Source organism: Euwallacea similis, chromosome 8 (assembly GCF_039881205.1).
Source record: "Euwallacea similis isolate ESF13 chromosome 8, ESF131.1, whole genome shotgun sequence".
Lineage (NCBI taxonomy): Eukaryota > Metazoa > Arthropoda > Insecta > Coleoptera > Curculionidae > Euwallacea > Euwallacea similis.
The window spans coordinates 1221283-1248125 of record NC_089616.1 but is presented as its reverse complement, the minus strand read 5'-3'; the positions used below and the strand labels follow the sequence as shown (position 1 = coordinate 1248125).

The following is a 26843-nucleotide window of genomic DNA, read 5'->3' as shown; positions in this document are numbered from 1 at the left end:
CCTACTATCATTATTTATAGATTAAGAGTAAATACGCGTATAAATAAGACTAGGATCAGCGTAAATTGCTTACTGAGATTTGATTTCAATGTTGTACCTACAATACTCTACCAAACTCGGCATCTACTCAGCTGATTCTACATCAAAAAAGAACTTTTTCAAAAAATCTATTACATAAAAACCTAGTTTTTAAAAATGAATTTCAACGCTCGAAGTTTAGAGGGGTACAATTTTTTTTGTGCAACTTAAGGTAGAAAGGAAAACGTCCGAATTTTTGATCCAAAACAAAGAATTTATGATAATCTTTGTCCCAAAGGGCGTCTCCTATAAATAAAATTTCTCGTCAAGCCTAGGTTCTACAGGACGATGCTTGACTATCCACGAGTCGTGTTTTTGATGAGCCTATAGTGGTGATATTTTAATGCTAAGGAAATAAATTTGGCAGGAAGTATTGGCACAAAAAATTGCAAACATTTGCAGTATCTTAAGATTCGTCGTATCTTGGACACCGTCCCTTCATTTTATTGTATGCACCATATTCGCAGGACACTGTTCCACATTCGCGATTCTGGATGCAACTGAAACGAACCGCAGATGTAGTGATTGTAGATTTCATAATGAACATCAATCTTTTATCACTTACATTCGATCCACTAAACTGCTGTATTCTTTTCCCTTCTTCATTCTGACGCAGTCTTCGTTATTGTTGTCACAGTCACAAAAGCATCTTGTTTCATATTTTATTCTGGGGTGAAACTCTGTTGGACATTTGCACCTGAAACATTTTAACCTTGTGGTCTTGATTAATCGATCGCTATTTAGCAATACCAACTTTTGCAACAAGCTTTCAGGAACTTCAGCTTTTCCTTTTAAGACAGACTGGAAAGATTTCCCTGGAAATGACTTGAAGTTGGGTGTGTAGACACTATTTGTTGCGACTCCTTTCTGTTTTTCTGTTGTACTCGATATTTCTTCTCTGCTATTTCCTGATGTTTTCTCTTTGCACTCGCATTCGGTGTGATTATAGAAATTCAGCTTTTCCACCTTGGGCACGTCAGATCCAATGGGTTTCACCTAAAACAAGACAGAGAAAGCTAGTTGGTTCAGTGACGTGTATTTACAGTCAAGACATGAACATTTTCCCTGACAAAACATAATATGCTCATTTGGCACTATGCCGCCTTTTACCATTCGAAAATGCTGTCTGGTGTCTTATGAACCCGCAAAAATAAATAGGCGACTTGCAGCTGCTATTAAATACCAAATACTTTGGTTCGATGTCTTTGTAACATCATTTTTTTTTCTTTTCTTCTTAGGAAACTGAGGCTTTGCCAAGATATTATTACGTTTCCGCGAACTAAATTTATACATAAAAGCGCGACCCGCTTTAACCTTTAGTTTAACTGGAATTAATTTAATCAGAGTTCTTATTAACATTAACACTCTTATTAACACTTTATTTTTATAGTGGCTTTATTTGACAACAAACTTCCCGGCAATTCCGAAAACAATAAGATACAAAGCTCTTAAGAGGTGTTGACTTTAGTAAGAGCTTATTTAAGCCTAAAATAATCTTTCAACACGTTATTCTGACTCTTTTTTAATACAATCATCTTTGTTTATAAATTTATAAGTATGTTTATGGCAAGTTTCCTGTTTATCTTCATCAAGGGTTATTACTGTTTTTTTTTGTTGACTCAGTGGCTTTAAAACTTGAAACATGAGTAAAGGCATCAAAAATTAAACGGGGTTTACAGTACCTAACAATTTGTTTATACGATGGATGTGGCCTGTTTTAGTCATCAAAGGAATAAATACAACTTACATAAAAATAAAGGCTGACTTCCACCCGTTCCTTATACTGGCAAGTTGTGTCGTAATTGCAACACCCTGTATCTTCGGCGCAGCGGTGCAGTACCGTACAGTGGGGTATGTAGGTTACTGTAGGATCTGGATGTTCTATGTGTACTGGTATCACTTTGGGTACCGGTCTTTTGCATTGACCTGAACTCTTGACTCGCACAAAGTGATCGACCACTGCAGTAGTTTTGCTTTCTGAAAAGCAAAAAAGAAAATCTATAGCGATTTAGCAAGATTCGCAAATTGAAATACAGAGTGTAAAAAAGTCTACAGTACAGAAAATATTTTTTAAATACCTACTGTATACATCATAAAGAGCGTCATTATCTATTTTGCTTTACAGGTATATTATTTCTTACTATAAATATAAGTTTCTTGAGATACAAGAATTTCTTTTATGTGGAATCCAGTATTTTTTGAAACGGGCCACTTGTATGTTTATTCTTTTATCTTTCTTAAAATGTACAATGGTAAAAAGGCGTTTTCTCTTATTGTTCCGTATATACAGGGTGTTCCGAAATTAAGTAGCAATAATATAAGGACCAATTCTACAACCAAAAATATGAAGAAAAGTTCCTATAAACGTAGGGCGGCAAATGGACACTAAGGGCAATAGAGCCCTTTCAAAAGCCGCCCCTGAAGATGGTTTTTGCCCAATATATACGGTTTGAGATACAGTAAAAAAATATTTGTACGTTTACCAAACATTTTACGCCAAATCCAAAAATTTAAACGAAATTTAAAACAAAATTTCAGAAATGTATTATACAGAGTCGGCTTAGAGTATTTTTGGCCCCAAGTTTTTTGCTTGCAATTGTTTTTACGATTTGACTACAGCAGTTGAAAAATATGGACCTTTTTGCATGAAAAAGGTACTCTTTATTGGCGTCGATAAAATGTACCATTTTCAAATAAAATAGACATTACTTATTACAGTACGTGCTATAATCCCTGTTGTCTCCGTACATTTTTAAAAGCAAAATCACAGATTTTTATTTGTGTTTTCTTTTGACGCCAATGTATGCTATGCTGTGCTTTTGTGTAGCGACAATAACGTTCTTTCTTTCGGAGTACGTGATTTTGCTTTTGAAAATGTGCGTAGACAGCAGGGATTATGGCATGTACTGTAATAAGTAATGTCTATTTCACTTGAAAATGGTACATTTTATCGACGCCAATTAACAATTATCCTTTTCATGCGAAAAAGTCCATATTTTCAACTGCTGTAGTCAAATCGTAAAAACAATTGCAAGCAAAAAAGTTGGGGCCCAAAATACCCTAAGCCGACTCTGTACAATACACTTCTGAAATTTTGTTTTAAATTTCGTTAAGATTTTTGGATTCGGCGTAAAATGTTTGATAAACGTACAAACATTTTGTTGTTGCATCTCAAACTGTTTCGATAATATTGGGGAAAAGTCAACTTCAGGGGTGGCCCTTGAAAGGGCTGCACCGCCCTTGGTGTTCATTTGCCGCCCAATGTTTATAAGAACTTTTCTTAATATTTTTGGTCGTAGAATTGGTCCTTATATTATTGCTACTTAATTTCGGGACACTGTATATAAAAAACACGTTCAAACCAGATCTTATCTCAAAAGGTGTCCTCCTTGAACGTGCCCACCTACGTACATATAATGCATCATCAAACAGATGTCAAACATATAAATAGTATAGTTGTTGTTTTAACTCAATTTACTCAAATCGAACCTAACAGAAATCCTTCTACATTCAAGTGCCTATTTCACATTCACTTATTAATAATATAATCTTGGGAACTCGGGATTAGATTACTCGGCTTATTGATAATGCATCCCGGGATGCTGACATTATATTATTAATAAGCCGAAGAAATATATTAATCAATTAGATTCTGAAATTCATGGGATCCTGAGATATTTCGAAATTGTACTTTCTATTACGTCGTGTAGTATGAAATGAGTAGATTCTCGAAATGCCACATTCAACTGCGAATAACTTCACTCTAAATCTATATTTGGACTTGACTTTTTTATGTGGAAAAGGCACATTCTTCCTCTTTCGATCAGAGTTTAAAGTGTTCAAAATTATTGAAAACTTTTATTTTCATAAAAAATGTTGTGCAGCCATGTAAAATAGTGAAATTCGCGTGTTAATGAAATATGAGTTCCACCGTGGAACCACAACAGCTCAGACGGCTCGCAATATTAATGATGTGTTTGGTACTGAAGTCACTTCACAGCAAACAGTATCTCGTTGGTTCATGAAATTTCGTTCTGAACTAACCTGAACAAATGAACCACGTGGACGACCTGAAACTCAAGTGGATAACGATTATCTGAAAGCCGTGGTGGAAGCGAATCCACGTCAAAGTGCAAGCGAATTATCGTTAATATTCAGTGTAACCAAAAAAAACAATATTGACGCATTTGGCTGAAATTGGTAAGGTGAAAAAGCTGCACAAGTGGGTACCGCATGAGTTGAGCGACATACAGAAAGAACGACGTCTCGAAGCTTGTGTTTCTTTGTTGTGCCGGTATAATAACGATCCATTTTTCAATCGGATTGTTACTTGTGATGAGAAATGGATCCTATATGACAATACCAGACGTTCGTCGCAGTGGTTGGATCAAGATGAACCACCAAAACATTGTGCGAAAAAAAATCTTCATCAAAAGAAGCTTATGGTGCCCGTTTGGTGGTCCAACGCAGGTGTCATCCATCACAGCTTCATGAAACCTGGTGAATCGATTACGGCTGATGTCTACTGCCGACAACTGACCGAAATGATGAGGCAACTGACGCCAGCCAAGCAGCCAAGATTAGTCAATCGAAGCGCACCGCTATTGTTGCACGACAACGCTCGGCCACACACCGCACAAGTCACCTTGGCCAAGCTACAGGAGTTGGAATTGGAAACTCTTCGTCATCCACCGTATTCGCCCGACTTAGCACCCACTGATTACCACTTCTTTCAAAATTTGGATAACTTCTTGGTAGGGAAAACATTCAACTCCGACGAGGCTGTCAAAGCTGCCTTCCAAGAGTTTATCGACTCCCGGCCTGCAGGCTTTTACAGCAGGGGAATCAATTAACTTCCCGTTAAATGGCAGAAGTGTATTGATAATGGTGGTGCATATTTCGATTGACAATAAAAACATTTCATATGAAAAAAAAAATGACTAAAGTTTCAATTCAATTCTACTCATTTCATACTACACGACCTAATAGTTCTAGAGAGATTACTTTCATTACGCATAAATATAATGTAAACCATGCTTAAACTTTTTCGATACCACATCTACCCTCTTTCACGCATCTGTCACTCATTACCTGATTTTTACGACTCGAAATTTTCATCATAACGACTTTATCGTTAATTCAATTTACCGCGTGTGCAGTAAAAATACAAATTAAAGTGTCGAGTTAACTAACGCAACACATAAAGTATCGCCTAGAGCTATTGATGAAAAGCAAAAATAAAGGAAGCGTTGAAAGATGCTCATGTGAATAATCACAGTACCACCTCGGGACATCACGATATAACGTTCGTGATCTTGGTGCTTAAATGAAGATGGGGACCTCACAGAGTGCGTACTACTTCCCAATGGTGGGATGATTTTTTACTACTATAACTAAGTTATAATCATTTTAAAAGTGCTCGTTGGACCACCTTCTTTGGTCTATCTAATAACTCCCAATACCTAGGACTCGAAAGTATATCATTATATTGGGTAGAAAGCAGCAATTTTCTGTTGGAGGAAAGGAAAACAGACACTTTGAAAAACGCCGAGGAAATTTGGTGTACATATGTTGGGAAGTGTGGGAAGTTTTAGGGAAACAGGGGGAAGTAAAAGTGAAGTACGAGAAGTACAAAGGAAGTAGGAAAATTTCAAGGGAAAAAATGTGAAATACATAACTGGTAGGGCTTATGTCTAAACTTATTTTTTTTATAAATGTGCATCTAGAGAATATTTCATAAAGCCGTACCATACAAAACTTACTTTTTTGTTGTAGATGGAAGCCCTTATATAGGATTGTATGGAGAGCTCTTTCATAAACGAATTTTGGTTAAAATATAGTAATATTATTGTAAATTTGGGAAATTTGAATCTCGTTTGTGCCTACGTTTTGAGCAGACTGCTGGGTTTTTAAAGTTAGTTTTCCATCGTTACACCTCTGATCGATATGGAAGAGAAATCATTCCTTTTATTCCTCACACACCTTGCTGTGTTTGTGAAGCTGCGAAGAATTAATTAAATAGAGCCCAAATCAGTGTTGAACATTTTCAAGAAGTTTTTTTTCATTGTTATGCCTCAGGTCGCCTTCTGGCAATATTTGAAAATTTACTACTGCGTTGCGCGTAGTTGCGGACGATAAGTAACTACAACCGAATACATAAACCAACCGATTTTATATTCTAAAATCCTAAAATTGAAAAACAAATAAAACACAATATAAATTAGTAAAATCTCATTTTTTATTTCTTGAATATTAAATGTTGGGCGCACACGGGATGGGGTTGGGAATGTTTAAATATTCAGCACACAACAATGTCCCACCGAACAATAAAGAACAGATAAACCTTTGATGCAACAAAAAAGAAATGCCACTTGGCACAGCGTGCCATTTTACTACAACTCGCAATCGTTTATAATTTTATTATTAATCTAGCTTCGGTGTCTTAGAGAGGTGACCATTAATTTTAGTTGTAACTTTCAAGTCCTAGAAAGCATGTTAGAATTGAATTTTTAATCATTCAAAGTCATTTACACTGCATTTTTTAAGTTGTCAATGACATTTATTTTACTTCTCAGAGTATGTTTCTTTGTTAGTGGATCCACGGGGAGATGGTAACTTTATCTGGACAGTACATTCGCAATCCACACAAATTCAATTACCGGCTCTGTAAAAATTTTATGAATCTTTCGGGACATGCATCGATTTCTTGTTAGCAGCCGTAAGTTGCTGCAACTGCAAATGGTAGACCGTTCTCAAATTATTGATAGCGCACGACACTATTAATGTGCTAAGCTTGACGGGCTGGATCAAAGTGCGCTACAGTCTACCACATGAGACCTTTTCATCATCGTTCTGAATACTTAGGACCACTTTTCCAGCAGTAATTTGTTTCGGGAGATCCAGATATGAGGATACTCTCACTGAGTTGACTTTATTTATGCTTACTTTTAAGTGGAGGAACTTTTGGAAAGATCACCCTGTAACAAATCATAAAAATGTTACGATTTCTAAATGTTCTAGCACAAAAAACATACCACTACAAATCTATGAAAATTCCGAAAAGTTCTCATCAATGACTACGAACTTTTCAAATAATCGAGGGGAATTTGGAGTTTAATATCCTGCAACACCTGCCCCTGATATAGGAATCGTCCAAACAGCTCCATACCGATTTTCTAAACTTCTGTATTTAATTGTTTGCTCACGATTTTGAGGAAATTAAGTTTCATGAACCCCTTCACATCAGCTACCTTGTGTTTCAGATTGTTGATACGTTACCACCCGGCTGCGGAAAAATGTTTCCATGAGCTTTATACCATCAACGTACTCAGCACTGCTGGCTGAAATATATAGAAATAATACATAAGAAATTGTTTTAAGTCCAATTATTATTTGCTGTGTAACTCACGACGCGACGGGTTGCACATGGTAGGCCACTATGGTCTCCATTACTGCCAGAGTCATCTGAAATGTTCAAATAAAAGTAAAATATGTTATTAAAAAGTAAATATTAAATATTATAAAACAGATTATATACAGTAAGATGTCACTTTCGATGAAAACTACGAAATATAGTGCAATACGTTACATTAAAGTGTAAAACCTCGTAGATAGGTGAGTTTTTAAAGTTTAAATATCCAATTATATGTGAAAAAGCGAACTTTTTCTTCAAAAATAAAGGAAGAAAAATGATAATTTCAAAGCAATTTACAAAAAATCAAACAAAAACTGAAAGACAATTATATGGGAATTTTAAATGTACTTACGATTTTAGTAGCACCAAACACAAAACCGCAATATCTTGTCCGCACGGCACACGGTTCATTCCCGCAAACGATTTTAAGAGAAATGACTTTCGTATCTAAAATCTTCAAAGATTTGGATACAGCTGTATAATAAATACATCTAATTTCAATCAGATGCGTAACAATGAAAATCTAGTCCAAAGTTAGCCCCAAAAACCCATCAAAATTACAGTGATTTTGATGGTTTTGATTCAAGGATATCCTAAACTTGTTCTAGCCTGAAAAGTCCTTGTCATAAATTCAGCTTTTTACACCTTCATAAACGGAACAAATAAAGTGTATAGCTCACCTTATGTGCTCGCACAGCAAATTATCTCTGGAACAAAACTTCTTTTAGAAATATAATAATGATCGTTTATCTTTGCCTTCGCATTTTTCAGACATATACATATGTACCCTGTATAAATATATAATCTAATAGAATTGCATGGCAATGTATTTGAGGAGAAAAAGGGATGATTTCTCTTTCATAACCAGTAGAGGTGTAACAAGGAAAAGCTAGCTCAAAGCTAGCTTTCGAAACCCTTCAAAATCCGCTTGAAAGTCTCATCACTGATTCGTTCACGAAAAGAAAGAAGTCATTCTTGTTGACGCAAACTATTGAGCTTTTTACATCTTCATAAACTGAGGAAATGACCCTGCTTGACACGTAACAGCTAACGAATACGAAATTAAATAAATAAAAAATATTACATAATGATTTAATCAATCTAGCCAACAATCGATGCAATATGACTATTGTCAGCAAGCCATACCAGCAATAATGATCGCACTTTTAGTACCTTCAGATGATTTTTTGCTTGCAACGTTGTCCTTTTGCTGCATGTAGTTTCTCCTTGCTTGCACCACCCTTTCTCTTGTTCCAAACTGATCCCATTTGTACTCGCCAAAGCTGGAATACCTCCTAGGCGCTAGAAAACGAGATTAGCAATTTTTGGACATTTTGTGTTACTTTCAATTGCACAATTTACCTGGTGTGGTCTTTTCGGTGGTGGGCTCTTCAGCTTGGAAATCTTCTTCGAAATCATAGTCCAGAAATATGTCGTCAGGGTCGTCGTCTTCCTAAAACAAGGGGATATTAAGAAAATTGTTTCGGTCAGGTTCGTTGTATACTTGTACGGTCTGAAGACTCAGGACAATTTATAATAATATAGTATTAAGCATTAAAAGGAAATACCCTACGCCAACCATAAGTCACGTTTAAGGGCCATACAGACGAGCGTGGAAGATTGAAACACGCACGTGAATTCATTAACGTACAAATAATACAAGTGACGTATTTTATACAGACAGGCAACCAAAAATCCACAGTGGGGAATTGGCCAATTATTGTACAGGACGACCCAAATTAAAGATCTTTAAAAAGAAAGTCCTACTTCTAGCCGGGATAGAAGAAAACATGCATGGGTGTCTGACGTTCAATTTTTGCGATAAATTTAATTGTGAAATCCACATTATTAATATACAGGGTGTCTTTGAAATGACTGTACAACGCTTAACCAAAATAAGGCAATTTAGGGAAATTTATCTACATCTATCCAATGTTGTGTGATTTTGCCGTTACAGGGCGCCAGTTCCCGAATTAATATGGTTTTTTTGAAATAATTGCTACACGCTTCTATGGATTTTCACTAATTTGAACGGTTAGAGATGCCCACTTTACTTGAGTGTACCTTTTCTTTGGAAAAAAGACTAACCTTTCCAAATTTACACAAAAAATTAATCTACCGAGGTTTACTTAAAAAGTTATATTAGTTTTCCAAATACATATAAGACGTAGGTGGCGCCACCTATACGTTACTTAAAAATAAACATCTGAGATAGATGTATCGTACCCAAAAACACCTCCGTAAAGATTTAATCGCAAAAACTTGCAAAATGTAAGATTTATCGACAAATTACAAAAAAATATATATTTGTTTTAACATCCTGTAGATCGAAAAGCAGCAGGTTTTGCATAAGGCATGTTCAGCTTAACCGCATTATTTTTCAACACTGTTTCATCCTCTACCAATTTGTATCAATGTTTCTGGGACACCCTGTATACGTATTCATTACAAATATTTAAATTGTTGTCCGAATTATTCAGAAAAGTGTTATAAATAAAAATTACAAATTCTGGACAATTCAGTGAGGAGAACTTTTCCCTGGAGGATCACCATATGATGCTTGTGGCCACTGCTTATTAGATCACAATCATTATGCAACTCTCGAAATTTTAACAGACCGACCTGATACTGGCTTCATCTGGCCCTTCTTTTAGTATGTGTACTAATTACAATAAATGCGTGTGTATGAATATATCAGGTTAGTTTAGATCGCCGTTCATAGCAAGAAAGGGAGTAATAATACGTTTTTCGATCCTATTTCAAAAGCGGAGCCTAATAAATGATAAAGAAAAGATGCTAGACAAAAATGGTGTATTATTAAAATAAAGAAAATATAAGAAATCGGGTGTTTTATTTACCCATTCGAGAACAATCTTATTAAATATCAAACAGAAAGAAAATTATAATCATATCTATTAATAATAGAATTCCAATTCCAATAGAAGAGGTATCCTTTTTTGCCTCTTTTCAAACTTCGAACACCGATTTCTCGGGAACGTGGGAAGCAATTGTCTCGGAAAATATCTCAAATCTATCATCTCGATGTGCTCTATCATCCTACGTAAACCGCTTAACAAAACATCCTCTGATTGTACAATTTGATTAGTTTCTTACAGAAATTACATATTAATAAACATTACGAATTCTGGACAATTTGATGAAGGATGAGATGCCACTGCAGGATCACGACATGACGCTTAACACATTCACTACCCAGAAAGCCTCTGGGGCGGTTTCTGGACTTTGGCCACCATGCCGAGAACGCCTAAGAGGCGGTTTTACCTATTTGAAATAAATATAATGATAAATACATTTGCTGAGTGAATTCAAAAGGTGCTATAAAATCTCTCCCTAAAAAAGATCTAAAGAGATACTATTCACAAAAATTCAAAATAATTACAAAAAAGTATGTGGAATCTCGTACGATGGTACAATTCTAATTGAACAATGAATGTGTTAAGCTATTAATCATAAGATAATTAAATTTATAAGTTTACATATAGTGCTTTCATTTTACAACGAACCACCCTAAATAACTCTTGAACTATGTATTGTTTTAAAATTTCCAGAAACACAATTGAAATGTCGAGGGGGAAACTTTTTAAGTTTATGTCCAATCCTCTATCGGCAACCCCTTGAGCAGGGGGCGACTCATCTCTAAAATCTTAAATGGAATGGGGGGTCGAATGATATCTCAATTTAAAGGATATGCGAAGACCTTTTTACTTACGAAGTTTCAGCTCATTCCGTTTAACCATTTCAAAACGGCAGCCACCTGAATTTTGCGATTTTTACTACGAAAAAATTATTTTATTAAATGATGAAATTATTAACTTTTTTTTTTTTAATTAAAATTATTAAATTGTTTTTTCATCGGCAGTTACAGGTTTCGGTAATCTAGGTTCGGCCTTAAGTCTCGACCATGGTTAATGAAGTTGTGTTGTATTCTTATAAACTTCCTTTTGTTTATTGGTTGCAAAGCAGGATACATTTCATTGAACTTCCTGCATGTCCTAGCTATAATTTGGTCACATTGTCCATGAAAAATAAATAATTTCATCAACACTTCACTTGAATAACTGTTTTCTGCCATTTTCTCACTGTTTTCGACTCACTGTTCTTAAAAATGCGTAAATTAAAAATTACAACAACGCCGCCTGTCAAACTGTTTAAACAATTGCATAGTTTTCAACAATCATGGCCTCGCAGAGCCACCTGCGGCAAATATCGTTAAATCATACAATTTAAAGACAAAACAGCATTTATTTTCGAAACGTGATGGTTTAGGTATAGAAACATAACACATCATTTTAAGGGAAATTTAATTGTCTTTCAGCATGGCTAGTAATATACAAAGGGTTCCATTTGAAAAAAAGACACTTTTATTGTGTACCCGTAAGGCTATTAATTTTAAGCCATCCGTACAAGATATTCGTATTTACATGCGACAAATTGACGGACCTTTCACAAATTATATTCCAAATTTTCTCCCTCTGTGACCTCAAATCACGTTACAGCAGAGGTTTTATTAAAGGCCTCACTTTGAAGAAAAAAAAAAATTAAATAATATTCCGAAAACTGCTACAGATACGCATACGAAATTCAAAGCAGAAATTATTGGAACGAAGTATAGAACCAAAAAATGAAAAATCATACAGGGTGATCCATTTAAAATAGCGGAGATGTTAGTACATTCTGATAGAACCGACAACGCTGCATTACTGAAAATATTTAAAATCGATAGAACAAGTCCACTTCTCTATATATGCAAATTTTCAAAAAGATCGTGATATCAGCCTTCCGAAAACGTCTAACCTACCATCGACCGTGAATCACCCGGTATGTATGTATTAATTATGAACATGAGATATTTAATACCATATGAAATTCTAAATTAGTATTGTTCTCGAAAAGCCTCAGACTTCTTTTTCGATCAAGTTCTGTTTGCAATAGGAAATGTATTTTTATTGGGGTATGTTTGTATGATGAATCTCCCGTCTTGAATTCACAACTTTTCTCCCATTTTACTAAATGTGGAAACGTCGCATGTTATTTCCTATCGGGTATCGTTTTTAAAACCGATCAGCTGTACCTTCACAAAAGGCAAGTTGTAAATTTTTTGTGCGTTTTCGTACTGATATCGCTTCGTAGATGATTCACTTGAATGTTAGCGCGGCGATGATCAAAATGTTCGTAATGCGCATTGTACTAATAATCGGGATAATCGCGTTTTCTTTTGTTCTAAAGACTCGTGAGGTACGCCGTTTGATTGGTTCAGTAAGTGATTGGGTTAGAGCGTGAAAGTGGGCGGCGTTTAACTGTCATTTTGTGAGTGAAAATGGATGTTGCTGACGTGATTCTTGTTTACGCTTTTGGTACTGAAGGGTGAGTTCTGATTGTTGTTTCTTGTGGTTCACAGTTAAGTTTTGTCACGTTAATGAGAATGACTTAATTAGAATTTTAGTTAAAGTAGAAATTATGTGCAATTTTGGCTGTTTTGGAAGGTACTTAGGACCATCTTTGGACGTGAAGAATGATATCGCAACTTAAGCTCTTTTGAAGATTAAACTTTTTTTTTGCGGAATTAATATTCATTTTTTGTATTTTAGGTCCGAACTCTATCCGCCTCTGCTTCAACTAGACAGTAATAGAAAACACTATTTTGAGAATTTTTTCTTAGCATTAATTTTTTAACAAAAATTCTCGGTCAACATTTTGAACATTTGTTATAAGAACAAACTAAATTGGTAATTATTTCGAATTACAATTTTTTCCATGTTTTCGTTCTGACTAAACAACAATAATAAATTGTAAAGTATCGTAAATCATTGTTTTTGGTAGAGGTACTATATGTCTGGCGAAAAAGAGACAAAAAAGTTTCAAAATTTAATATTTCCACGCATTAAAAAAATCCCGCTTACATCAAAACACGCCAACTCTTATTTCCGGAATTAGTAAAAATCGATTAAAGTGTTTAGCAATTATTTTGAAAAAACGATATTAATTTAAGAACTTTGGAGCCTTGTAGCGGCAAAACCAATTAACATTGCATATAGGTAAGTGTGCCTAGAACGTTTTATTTTTGGTTCAGGAATCTTTAGTCAAGTGTTGTACATACAGTCATTTCAGGGATACTCTGTATATGTATAATTTTCAAAGTTTTTTTTCAACCTAAATTTCAACGACATAATTCCATTTTATAAAAATTAATATTTTCACAGTTATTATCATGTATATTATGGGGTCCGGCGATTGTTCACTTTCGACTGACTTCAATGATATAAGAGTTTTACGGATTAAAGTAAATCCATATTAACCTCTGTTCTGTTAGAATTGCATCTTGGTACATATAAGAGAAGCAGTGTTAACTTTACCCTCCAGATAAAGAAAAAAATTACATTTCATGAAACGTTTTGTAGCAATTTGTAATTGAAAATAACAATTATTGTTCCTTCCAAGTTTATAAGTTGTAACTCTATGTTGTGCATTAACAACGAATGCGTTATAAAGAAGAAATCTGCTTCTTCCAAATCTAATGTCGAACAGTATGTTCTTTACATTACTAACAACAGCGATTTACTCCCAAGATCCGGCTTTTAATAAGATTATTCGTATTAAAGCCAAATTCCATAATATATTAGTCAGAGTTCTTTGTTGTGCGGGCTAAGTCTGCTCAAAGTAACTTTCTTATGAAAACAACGACAGATTTATGTAAATTAACTAATTGGTCGAAAATGGTAGGAATGATGTGTATTCCTGGTAGACAGACTGACAAATAACCTAATTTGGTTGTAAACTACAAAAAGATCTTAGTTTTTGATCTGCTTAGTGTGAAGGGGAAAGTGTGAAGATCAATTCATTTCTATCAAATCAAATTCAACTTATGTTTAATTCAATATGATACACTGCTAGATAAAAAATCCGGACAAGCTTATAACAACAATTTTAGGAAACAATAATATAAAACTTTTTGTTTTTTGACATAATTATATTAAAAAAAGTTTAGGAAAAATAAAATGCATGAAAAAATTAAAAAGAAAACATTTTAATTGAAAATTAACAAAAAAAAACAAATTAATAGTAACTTCAAGAAAAACTAAACTGCAATATACGGTACGGTTTGATTATCTTGACTTAATGCAACAATTTATGCTGCTATTTCGGGCCGCATTTTGTAAACTAACACGATAAACAGTATTTAATATAGTATAGGATATTTTTGTTTACTTCAAAGAAACTTAAAAAAATGCTAAAAACGCAAAAAAAACCGACCGATTATTGCTTTCTACACAGAAATCAATATCTGAGATTATTCTGTTCATGTCACTTTTCTCAAAACAAATACTAATAGTAATAGTTTTAAAAAATACAGTGAAAGAATGTTAGATTTGATGCTCTGTTTTCTTTTAAAAAATACTTTACCATCCAATTTCATGTTTTTCTCTTTGAAAATTTAAATAATAAACTTGTCTGGATTTTTTTGTCCAGCAGTGTATTTTCACTGCACTTTTGTTGAGTTGTGGTATTTTCGACACTACGCGCAAGTGATTCACGATCGTTTCTTAGTAGTCGTCATGGCGTTCGAATCACCTTCGGCAAAAATGCCGACACAATTCAACATGTAGAAGCAATGCACAAATACAATACATAGCTTTTTTTTGCTGCAAATGGCTTTGTTTTGGTGATGTTTTTTCTGTATTTGACTGGGCAACAAACAATAAGAAAGAGCCACTTTTGCCAAAGAACGCCTTTTAAATATGCCATACTCGAAGCAAGATGTATCGATAAAATTAAATAGTAACTTTTTTAGTAAAAGTTCTTCCAGTACAAAAAAATGTTACAGATAGAACGAAATAAAAATAAATGTAGAATTTCTTTGCCAGTGCGAGTTCTGTCGCCTGTTCAATTTTCCGGATTAAAGTCGATGGGTCCCCCCAAGTTATGGAATGATTCAGCTCAACGCTATCCGACAACTAATTTATTGATCTTCATTGAACTGAACTACTACATTGAACTAACCTGAACTAACCTGAACTGAAGCTGACATAAATTTTCAAGCACATTTACTTAACTAAACAAGTATTACTTATATGCTGATATTCAGTTAATTTAACATCATTTAGCAACTTTCAATTGTCTCCTCGTCTTCTCAAGTGGACATAAAACATGATACTAACGCAATTGAACACTCATACGAAGTAAGTAAACGATAGAGAGATGATCATAGATCAGGGTTATAACATAGACCAAAAATGACTCATGAGATATTCATGTTATTCATTACTATCAAAAGTTAAACAGTAATGCCCCCAGAATTAAAAGGTCAGCTAGGAAATGATATTCAAATTAAGGCCATGATACAGAATGCCAGTAAAATGTCTTATTTGTATAAATTGAGCAAAATTAGATATGACATGCTTAATCGCATTTGAAGACGATCTAAGTAGGAACCTAATTTTCAAATTAAGAGAACATAGTAAAGAAAGATAGTGTCGCCAAATGTGTGTTAATGTAAAGTAAAAGTAAATGATAAAATCTATTTTTATTAATTGAGAATGTTTACTAAATTCCATTTTCCTATCACTACTTTTTACCTTAGCCTGTGAGCAATTTCCCGGATGATTATGTAGTATGACTTCACGTAGCAACAGGAAACATTAAAAATACGCGTGTTCTATAATACATTCGGTAGATTTTGTCCCTTCAACTATTCTTGCCTGCCATATAGAGGCCATTTATTCACACCTATTCTGTTACTTTAAAACATTTAAAACAATAATTCCACCAATTTAGATTAGGGAAATGATCACAATAATGAGTGTAAAATTTCACACTGCTCTATGGTGGTTTTAGTTCGTTTTAATTAACCCACTTTTGGGGACCAACGCGTTACATTTGCCAGTTTAGTTAAGCAGGAAGTGTGAAAAATAATTCATCGAGATTAAAGAATAATCAAGTTCTAAACGATTTTTCATTCCAGACTTTTATAACTTTTTTCGAATTTAATTTGTTTAATTTTGAAATTAGTCAAGCAATTTATTTGATAATATATGCCCTTTTTATGAGCAATTAATTTCTAGGCTTAAAGCAGTGGAGATTTATTATATGTTAATGAAATTCATAAATATACAATAGCATTCCCTTTTCAGTGTGCCTTACAAAACTCATATACGAGGAGAGCCCCAGAAGTACTCGACCTGACGTATATGTAGATGACGATTTTTTTGTTAAACATTTATCCAACAAAGATTTAATCTTAAAAAAGCTTATGTCTAAAGTATGAGGGTGCTACGTTGATTTGTGTTTGTTTTGGAACCGTTTTTAATGAGCGCTTTTAGAGACTTTGTGAACATGGAAAAAATTAGTCATCGATACTTGATTCAATCCTTTCATTTAAAAGTCTTAGTCCGTCCAACATCAAAGCGGAGTTAGATTCTACACTGAGCAAATTCAGTTTTTTGTTAACAACTGAAAAATATTGGGAGCTGCCAAGACGAACTCTGTAGTGGTCGACCCAATGAGGTGACTCCAGATATTGTGGTGAAAATCCACAAAACTGTACTGGAAGACCGTTGACTAAAATTCCGCGAGTTAGTAGGCATGATAAGTATTTCAAAAAGTACTGTACATCGCATTTTGACCGAATAATTGGATATGAGAAAGCTGTGCATAAGATAGGTGCTGTGATTGCTCATAATTGAACAAAAACAGTGCCATGAAAATATTTCAAAGGAGTGTTTGGCAAAATTTCGCGGCAATAAAGTCGAGTTTTTGAATCGATTCATACTATGGATGAAACAGGGGTCCTTCACTTCACACCTGTCACGAAAGAATAGTCAAAACAATGGACTTAACGGGGAAAATCGGCTCCAAAGAAAGCGAAAACCGTTCCATGTGCAGGAAAGGTGATGGCGTCAGTTTGTTGGGATGTACGTGGGATAATTTTTATTGACTATCTCCCTAAAGGATAAACAATAAACGGAGAATATTATACAAATTATTGCAACGTTTGAACGAAAAAAATTAGAAAAAAAGCGACCGCATTTGGCGAAAAAGAAAGTCTTGTTTCATTCGGATAATGCACCAGTCCACGCTGCCATCGTTGTGGCGGTCAAAATTAATCAACTTGATTTCGAACTTTTTCCTCATCTACTCTATTCGCCAGATTTGGCCCCCTCGGATTATTTTCTATATCCAAATTTGAAAAAATGGCTCGATGAAAAAAGTTTTGCTAATAATAAAGAGGTGGAGTCCGAGGTTGATGCCTATTTGGAAACTTTCGAAGCTTTTTACCATAAACAGGACGTGGAAACCCTAGAACATCGCTGGGAAAAGTGTATCAATCTCGAAGGAGATTATGTTGAGAAATAGTGTAATATCTTCCAATTTTTTTTCTTTGAGTGTTAGATCGGGTACTTCTGAGACTAGCCTCGTACCGCCGTTTCCAAGATATCTTTATGGAAGGGAATAAACCACACAGGATACTGCAGCTAAAACTCCTATTAAATGTGTCCGTACTGCAAGCTATTTGATATTGTACGCGTGGGTGATCATAAATAAAGGGACTTTGCATTCACGGTAGCTTTCGTTTTTATCGGAAAATCTTTTGCATATTCTCGGTACGACTCCAACGTACGAAGTTACAGGCTCCTTTGTGCCCGTCCAGTCTTCTCGCTTTTTAAACGTCTTTTGCCGTAACCATCAATTTATTATCAGGGAATATCGACCTTAAAGTAAGCGGATTTAATTATTAACACGTTCTTGTTAATTTGCTGAGAAATCGACCCTCTTTGAGATGCTAATTATTAATAATATTCCTAGAACAAAATTATTTGAGTACTGGGAGTAGTTGAGAAAACTTCTGTGAATGAGGAAGTGTGACGACAAGAATTTATTGATACGGTGACATTTTGACTCCTCTCTACCAATTAAAATGTGCTTGTTACCTTTGAAATCTTGATATTTCTTACAAGCGCAGGGTCTCTTATTTGCTACGGTTTTGCCAGGTACATAGAAGAGTGGCCACTTGATTGAACATCTAAATCTCCAAGTGCTTTCCTTAATTAACATCAATACATTTAAGTTAAGAATCGTGACAAACCGAAGGTAATAAAATATCTATTTGAAATAAAAGATAAATTGAAGTAATGCCGATTTCCGTTATTTCATCCAGCATCCAAAATTTACCTATGTGACATGATTGAAGTAGATTTACACTTCAAATTTGATGTTTCTTGGCTCGCCTACAACTTACGAAAAACAGTAAATCAAAATGACGATGATGCTACAGGAGTGAAGTTCATGGCTTTATTTTTCGTTTATTCTCCACGTAATTCTGCGGTTTAATCCCCCTGCTGCACTCACCTGCACTCTAGGTAAATTGAACTAATGGTACTATAGGTGTTTCATTGGTACTTTATCGAAGCGGACAGAGGACAAAACGATTTGATTGCAGTACTGCATACAAGGTAAATGCGAAGTTAGCCATAAATATTGCAAGCATGGTAATAAAATGTCAGGACATTGGATTCTCATATTATCGCAGACGACATTTTTACACGAGACCCAGTCGATCGGAACCGAGAAGAAAACTTCATTTGCATCGATCCTATAAATTATACCTATCTGCAATTGAACCTAAACAGATACCTAGAATTTGAACGCATATTCTTATAGTTGAGTCTTCCGCAAGGGTCCATAAAGATTTTTAAAACTGGCCATCAAAATTTAATCATTGAAAAAATCCCAAGAAGATTCTAGACTCTAGAAGAATTCGAAAGAGTTAGATATTTGTAGAATTTAAAAGATCATTTATGGAAAGTAACATCCGACATTGAAACCCTGCCTAATCTTGACGGACAAAATTCACGCAATTTAAATGAGCCCTTTCACTACTAAAAGATTAAGGAGTGTTGATACTGTAACCGTAGGTTACAGTACTTGCCTTGTAATACTGCACAAGTGCTTTCCTTTCTTCAGTCTTCACTGGCTATTAGGTAACTGTTTTTCATTATAAATAAATGCCGTACCGCACGTAGTGTGGGTGGCAGAAATTCTTTACCTGTACAAGTTGTTGGCTAATTCCAGATTGTGAAGAAATAAACCGCTCGTCATCCCAACCGGGTTAAGTGATTTTTTTGTGGTTGCATTTAAAAAATATTTTTGAGAATCAACTTATATAATTTCAAACCGTCGCAATAAATTTGAGCTTAAAAAACCTAAGAGAATTAGTAAAAAATAAAAGAAAAATGTGGTAGGCAAAATTATGCTGGTGTGTCACAACTTTGTCCAACTAGACAAGTTCAGATTGGAGACCAAATTAAGTAGTATACACCTACTTTACCCACAATTAAAAACAACCTTAATTTACGGAATTTTAATTTACATTAACATACACAATTAATTAACACATGGTTCTAAAATTTTTGTAACACATTCATGCTCTGCATTATAGTACTGGCACTGGAGCTTAGCTAGCAGAAAAATTGACGGTTTAGAAACAATAGTTAGTTCTGCTACCGAACTCCAGTCAAAGAACGTTTAAAACCACCTCGAGACATTAACCTCGTCTACATGATTTAATGTTGGAATGAACCAAGGTGATTTTTTTTATCTGGAAAATTTAAAGCCAGAGTTCAATATTTGAGCAAAAACTTAATTATCTAAATGGGTTTCAAAACAACGAAAGCAATAGTTAAATTCATTTTTACGTTTTAAAATTACGATACTTTAAAAAGGATAAAAAAATTTTATTGCCTCGGTTAGGATCACGAGCTGTTTACATAAGATAAATATTGTAGTAACGGCTTCATTCAATTCTGCTATTTGGGGGATTAAAGAAGTTGTATGTAAAAATTGAAATGGAATGAATGATGAAGAGGCTTCGAGGTTATTGTATAAAAGCTTGATTAACGAGGAGCCTCTGTTATAAGTGAAAACTGAAACTTTACTGTTAAGTACCTATTGTCGATTACACGGAAGAGAACCGACTATTAATCAAACCAGTAGGTACGTTCTTAAACGAAATCATTATTAATTCATAGTATGTCTTATGCTCACAATAAAACAAAAGTCCATTCAATCATAGTAATAATAAATCATGGAAACTCAGGCATACGGTTGGGAAGCCTCTGCCTACTACAACTGATATTACCATAATTAGTGTTTACTTGAAAATACTGCAAAAAGAGGAGAACTAACTATAAAGCAGAAATTTACGTTGTTTATCTGATTTATTGTGTGTTCTTGAATTCTAACTCAAAAAGCGTAAACTTCCTTACGACGTCTCTGTGATGTTTTGCAACTGGCTCATTCGAAGGCATTCTTTAAATTGCTATGCACGAATCACTGTCAAGCCCTATATTTATGGGAAGTCGTAAAGTGCAACTACTTTGGGATTATGATTGTGGTTGTCAAGAACATGTTTGTTTATGATATAAACACTTCACTGTGTAAGTGCTAAATCTTAATTAATTTCCAAAATTGGAATTTCACTCGGGACATTTTCCTGTTATCACGTCGTAGCATTCATTTTGGATATATCAAAAATGATCTCGGATCCTTAATAATTGATTCGAAGTATTTTTAGTGATGAATAAAATAAGTTGTTATGTTAAAAAAAAATCTGGCACTTGATCAGGTGATTCAGTACTACTCAGTAAAGTAAATTGTACAGGTTGTATTTTTACCGGGAACGACAAATTCGCAGCTTTATATAACATTAGGATTAGGAAATGTCTTCATTTACCTGTATATAGTGCGTTCAAGGTGATGTATACAGAATGTCCAGCATGAGAGTCTCGTAAAAAATAGTAGATACAGACTTAGTTAAATGGGAGGAAAGTTGCCCATTCAAGGGAAGCAAAAAAACTATCAGTACCGTATTTAAAAAAAAGTTAATGGTCAGTAATGAGAAATGAAATGTTATAAAATGAAAACAAGATCGTCATGTTGAAGCTTATAAAAAACTAAAATGGAAAAGTGGTTTTAGATTTCATCTATCTCTTACCACACCTCAGAGAAAAATGTTCTTAAACATTAGAAAATTTAGAATTTTTCGAAACAACTATTTGCATCGTGAATCCACCTCTATAGCATTAACCATTTCTAGGAGATTCCCATGCTGAACATTTATACCTTAAACACACTGTATTTGTTGGTGCAGAATAGAAAACCAAGTTTCAAGCGTTAAGTATCTAACTATTAATAAACGAAAACGTATTACACATACGTTTTACATGACGAGTGGGTGGCGTGTTACACCCATAAACTAAGCAGATGATGGGGCATCACCGACTAACTATATGGGCCTCGATTCGAGTATTATTAGTCAATAGGTGAATGTAAAATAACTGAGATGGTTTACGTATAAAATAGGTCAAGTTTTTCAATAGACTATCCCATCGATGAGATAATGTAGGAAGATTCTTCTACAGACTTACGTTACGCGGTACAGGGTCATTTCGTGTATAGTGTATTCCAGTTAATACGAGCTTCTTGTATTCTTTATTTACGGTTAACTTTAAAGAAGAATGTTTATATGCCTCAACGGATTATTATCCAAATCTGGAAACGACCTCGCCTGTTCGATTTGATTAAACTATGAGATTTTATTTTTACTGATCATTGTTTCTTTAATGAAAGTGTTACTGCAGAAACGCAAGAATAGACTACGGTTAAACTCTTAAAATGTGGTAGAGAAGGTGAGGTAATAATGTATTTATGCAGTATATATTTAGATAACATCATTAGAAGGAACATTGCAAATGGTTTATAACATTTAATAAAGTCGTTTTTTGGGAATTAAAAAAAATTATTTCTCAACGTTAAATTGATGTTCAAACAAAATAACAAGGACATCTGTACCTAATATATACTTAAGTTAACTTACTTTAATATATAAGTACCGAAATTGCAATTCTACTTAACTAATGATGTCTTGCTTTACCCGCATAGCCACCTAAATAGTTTTTTGCTTTATAGGAAGTAAATTGGTAACAAAGTAGAAGCATGTTACATACCTACTTTCTAAGCACTGGAGATAATGTAGTAATGTATCAAGATGATATCAGGTTTTAACATGCACGAAAAATTATTACTATCGCTTTCAGGGTTATGGATAACATACCTTAGTTACATTGAAATTTCTTTTGTTATGAAATAGAACCGTTTTGCGATGAGTACTCACCACCTGGTCCCCTCCATCGAAATCCCCGTAACTATTGAACAAATCTTCTTCTAGGCTAGGCATGGTGGTTGTGGTAGTAGTAGTGGTGGTGGTACGACCTCTATTGGACCACCCGTGGTGTCGCATTCGAGTGCCAGTGTCACTGTAATAATCCCATCGATTGTCACTCTTATAATTCGTATTAACACTACTTTTACTACCGAAGAAACTACTAGCACTATCTAGGTTTGCCATTCTAGTTTTTAATTTGTCGAAATGTGGAAATCTAGAAGACGAATGTCTGAGTTTCACACTGGCACTATTTAGTAACGGTTTCGTGGTAGTAGTCGGATAGTACTTTTTCGGATTATTTCTCTGAGCGCTTTTGAAATGGTCATCCTTCGGATGGGCTAATGACACTTGAACGAGGGCGTAGAAGCACAGAAACGACTGCGGTTTCTTCAATCGCATTGTGAGTCTCTCACTTCGTGTTGATTTTGTCCGGTTTCATGGCTAGGCGCTAGAAAAGGAAGAACGTAAACAAACATTTAACAATTCGACTGAATAAAATATCGAAGAGATATTTTTCTAATTTTGACAAATAAAGTGGCAGCTTTTTTATGTGGAATGGGTGACAAAACTGGTTCCTAACTAGTTAAGACATGAAAGCAGGTATCTTCATTTGGTAACTCAGCTAATAGGATGAGGAACAATAATGGTTGCTGCAAATCTTTGTCATCTTTCGTGCGATTTCTAAATCGTACATTAAAATTACGAAAAAATACCGTGTGAAATGCATTAGGAAATGCTGCCTTGTGCTGCTCACGCCATATTAGCCTCCCGCTCGTAACGACAATATGAAATCCGTTTTCAGTCATTTTATTTGTCAAAATTAGGAAAAATCTATTAAATTTTGTCAAAATAACCCTAAACTTTACTGGATTAAGCCCTACATTTCACAAATTATGCTTTAAAAGATAGAGGATATAGGGTGTCCCTTGCCATTGAAATACCAGTTGGGCTTCTGCAGAAATTTCATACATGTAAGCCTTGTATAAAGGATTTTTTTCTATTTTCAAAAGTTCTACAACTAATGTTTCCTCAGTAGATAGAATTTATGCGAACGTTGGTGTTTCAGTCGATGATAATTGCCTCTGTGTAGCTATAGTAATAAGTCTCTTTCGTTTTACGAAGCCTTCGGCCAAAGAGGTGAATTATTACATGTGTGTTGGCACCACAGAACGTCATACCGCATTCGTGCCACGTTGTTCTTGGTTACATTCCGATCGGCAAGTTATTATTCTGCGTTTGCTATTTTTACACAAATTTCCAATATTTTCATTGACTTACATGCTGTTATCAATTCCTAGAATGTTTATGAATGCGACTGCTTTGGATTCAAGCATGTATGTAAAATGTATGTATTTTATCTTAGCTTTGAGTCCTGAAAACTGAAATATCTGGTTGAATTGGCAACACTGCCTGCCGCGGACGTCACCAGGACCTGATGATGTGCTGGTTTTTTGTATTGCCGGACTTATGTACATGTATGTTAATGTGTTTTGTGAAATTACAAAAGTTTATATCGGACTGATTACAAATTAAACTGCTCACAAAATTAGTTGCAAAAGCACGTTTGTACGTCACGTGAAAACTCTCGTATGCAAGAAACAAACGTTACGACTTTGCGACGCACGTTTCGGTTCAATTATAAAATTATCCGAATATCCGCCGAGTTGTGCCATCTTTTCCTCATACCAGTTATTTTACGCTGCGATTGCGACGGTCTAAGCTAATGCCCACGAGAATCTGGCTTTGACAGTTTTTGCCGACTTTTAAATCGGAAGGATAAGTACTATCTACCGCGACTCGTGCTGTGCCAGGGTCCTTGCTTAGGACACTTAACTGCAACTACCAATTGCATTCCTTATGCCCAACTCGGACGCTATTTAAAAGATCTAAGGACTCGGTGCAAAGTGATTTTTTCCTCCGGAAAGCCTCCTTCTTGCCATCCACATTTTAGAACCCTTTCGATATTAGGGAAAATTACGAATTGAGGGTGGCTTAAAACGAATTCTGAAGTGCTACTCTAGACACTCGGAGCAATGTACGAGAATGTTAAGGATTATGACTCAATTCGAGCAGACAGATCTCGTGCAATAAGCTCACATGATCGGACGGCACATCAAAAAGTGACGAGATCCTAAACTATCCTTATCTGAACAAATGATTAATATAAATTTGCGAAACCGCGTCCAAAATAAACATTTACCGGCGATTTATGTAATTCGACCTGTTATTTACAGTTCGCCCAGTATGCAGACGGTCCCAATTTCCATTATTTATTCTTCCATATCACTATCGTCAAATGCTAAAACATTTCCCAGTGTCACAACCGTAAATAGCCGCGAACTTTGCAAGAACCCGAAAACTTCATTTGCTTTATTTTTAGGTCTTAAGCCGGTTTACATTCCTCTGTTTTAGTGTTCTAAATGTGAAAACGTTGAGCATTCTGGCAATAATAAAACGTCCATTTCGGCAATGAGCAATCGCCCTTTGGGACCAGCTTGAAGTCGCTTGCCTGTTTTACAGACTTTTAATTCGGAAGATTGCCCGTACACATCGTTCTTGAGAAAAATGCTTAATCTTCAAAGTTCTCCGCGCATAGATTCCTTTTCAAGTACAATTCGCTTTAAATAAATCTCTATGGTAATTTAATCAAATCTCTGTATTAAAGGTGACCCTGAAATTTTTTATTTTATTTAATCCTGGACATTTTCCAACAACTGGTTTGCTTATCGCAAGGCTGAACGTACAAATCCTTGCCGAAAACTTTTTTGAAAGTTTTACACTAATTAACCGTCAGTTATGCTTAACGAATCCTACACAGCTTACCATCGACAACTCCACACGGCATCCAGACTCTTTTGAGGGCCACAAATTACACCAATCATAAACTCGATACCCGCTCGTTTCAAAAGTGGTTATTACAGTACTAACATAATAAATCAAATTAAATATTCCGCGTATATTTTCGGTAATCTCGCGTAACTCTGCTGCAAATAATCCCGCTTTAAGTCGCACTCGTAGCCGCAGTCCGTGTCAGACTGAATCGTATTGTTACGGCTGCAGCCAGTCGGGCATTGTGGTCCATTCATCTGCATTTTAACACCGTCTGAAACATTGTTGTTTTGTTTATTGATCAGTGAGTGAAGATCATGGGTTGTGGTCTAACTTTAGGTCGGAGGATTATTTATTGAAATTTTCATTAATTGCGCCACTTTGACAATACCAGGGTGGAGACGCATCTTACCACCGCAATGCACATTTGAAAACAATTCGAATTTTAATTTCATTTACTCCCTCTGATCGCTTTAACGTCAGAAGTATTAAGTAAATTCCTTCTCAGCTGATAAGTTTAATCCAGGTTTGCACAACGGCGACGGTGGGTATTCTCTATGTAGGCCACTCCAGCGCCAAGGTGGCTCCTAGTCCTAAGCAGATGCCAGTATTTATCTCATACACACTTTTAAAATAGAGTTTTGCTTATATGAATTCCTGAGTAAAAGAGTCAATACGGTCCTACGGGTTTTGTGCGCCTACTCGGCTTATATGTAGATTGACACACAAAGCATACAATTTCTAATTTCTCTAGGATGGAGTTTCATGTCACGAAAGCTAAAACTCCATTTCTTTACAAACGATATTTGCACTCTTAACATTGTTTGCAGGTTTCATGAAGACAGTAATTTCTTTTCCAGCAGTCATCAAATGGTGCAATATCCGCTTTACGAGGCTAAAAATACAGGACACACTCAGACAACACTAATTTAATTCCTCTATTATGTGTATCGCTTTACAGTTGAATGGACTTCATTTGATTGCTAATTTTATAGGCAGATAAGGGGGTAGTAAAATTTAGGTTTCAGTGTTGCTCATCAACAATTATTGCTATTAATATCGACTCAAATAAAACATTGCTGTGGAACACGTTTCATTTTAGGAATGGCTGATGTCTAATCCTAATACAAAATCTCATTGTTAGTAGGATTCTATGGCAAACCCCCTTCTATAAGGGTAAAATGAATGATTTCACCCCCGCAACCGCATAATGGTGTAGCACATGTGAACGTGAGTTGGATTCATATTTGGTAATTATCGGTGATTTGCCGACAAATAACTAAG

General features: G+C 35.0%; 2 protein-coding genes across 4 annotated transcripts in view; both read right to left on the bottom strand.

Annotated features, from left to right (window-relative positions):
• l(2)dtl (lethal-(2)-denticleless) overlaps positions 1 to 26843 on the bottom strand; it is a 105622-nt gene that overhangs the window by 73259 nt on the left and 5520 nt on the right. The window lies entirely within an intron of this gene.
• LOC136410304 (uncharacterized) lies at positions 183 to 25862 on the bottom strand. 3 transcript variants are annotated; one of them, XM_066392392.1, is made up of 8 exons: positions 25554 to 25862; positions 22680 to 22821; positions 8855 to 8945; positions 8666 to 8794; positions 1826 to 2055; positions 833 to 1074; positions 644 to 775; positions 183 to 578 (listed from the first exon to the last, which is right to left on the bottom strand). In XM_066392392.1, exons 1-8 carry the CDS (start codon positions 25610 to 25612, stop codon positions 485 to 487), a joined length of 1119 nt encoding a protein of 372 aa, XP_066248489.1. In that variant the 5' UTR covers positions 25613 to 25862; the 3' UTR covers positions 183 to 484. The 3 variants fall into 3 exon arrangements, with proteins under 3 accessions (XP_066248489.1, XP_066248490.1, XP_066248488.1); XM_066392393.1 differs by lacking the exon at positions 25554 to 25862 and adding an exon at positions 22880 to 23016 and having other exon boundaries at positions 184 to 578; XM_066392391.1 differs by having other exon boundaries at positions 189 to 578; positions 22680 to 23178; positions 25554 to 25860.

Coding starts and splice junctions, on each gene's coding strand:
- LOC136410304 (XM_066392391.1), bottom strand. CDS start 23,129: ATGCGATTGAAGAAACCGCAGTCGTTTCTGTGCTTCTACGCCCTCGTT. Junction 2,056..8,665: donor AAGCAAAAAATCATCTGAAG/GTACTAAAAGTG, acceptor TTTGCTTTTCAG/AAAGCAAAACTACTGCAGTG. Junction 776..832: donor CCTGAAAGCTTGTTGCAAAA/GTTGGTATTGCT, acceptor AAAATGTTTCAG/GTGCAAATGTCCAACAGAGT.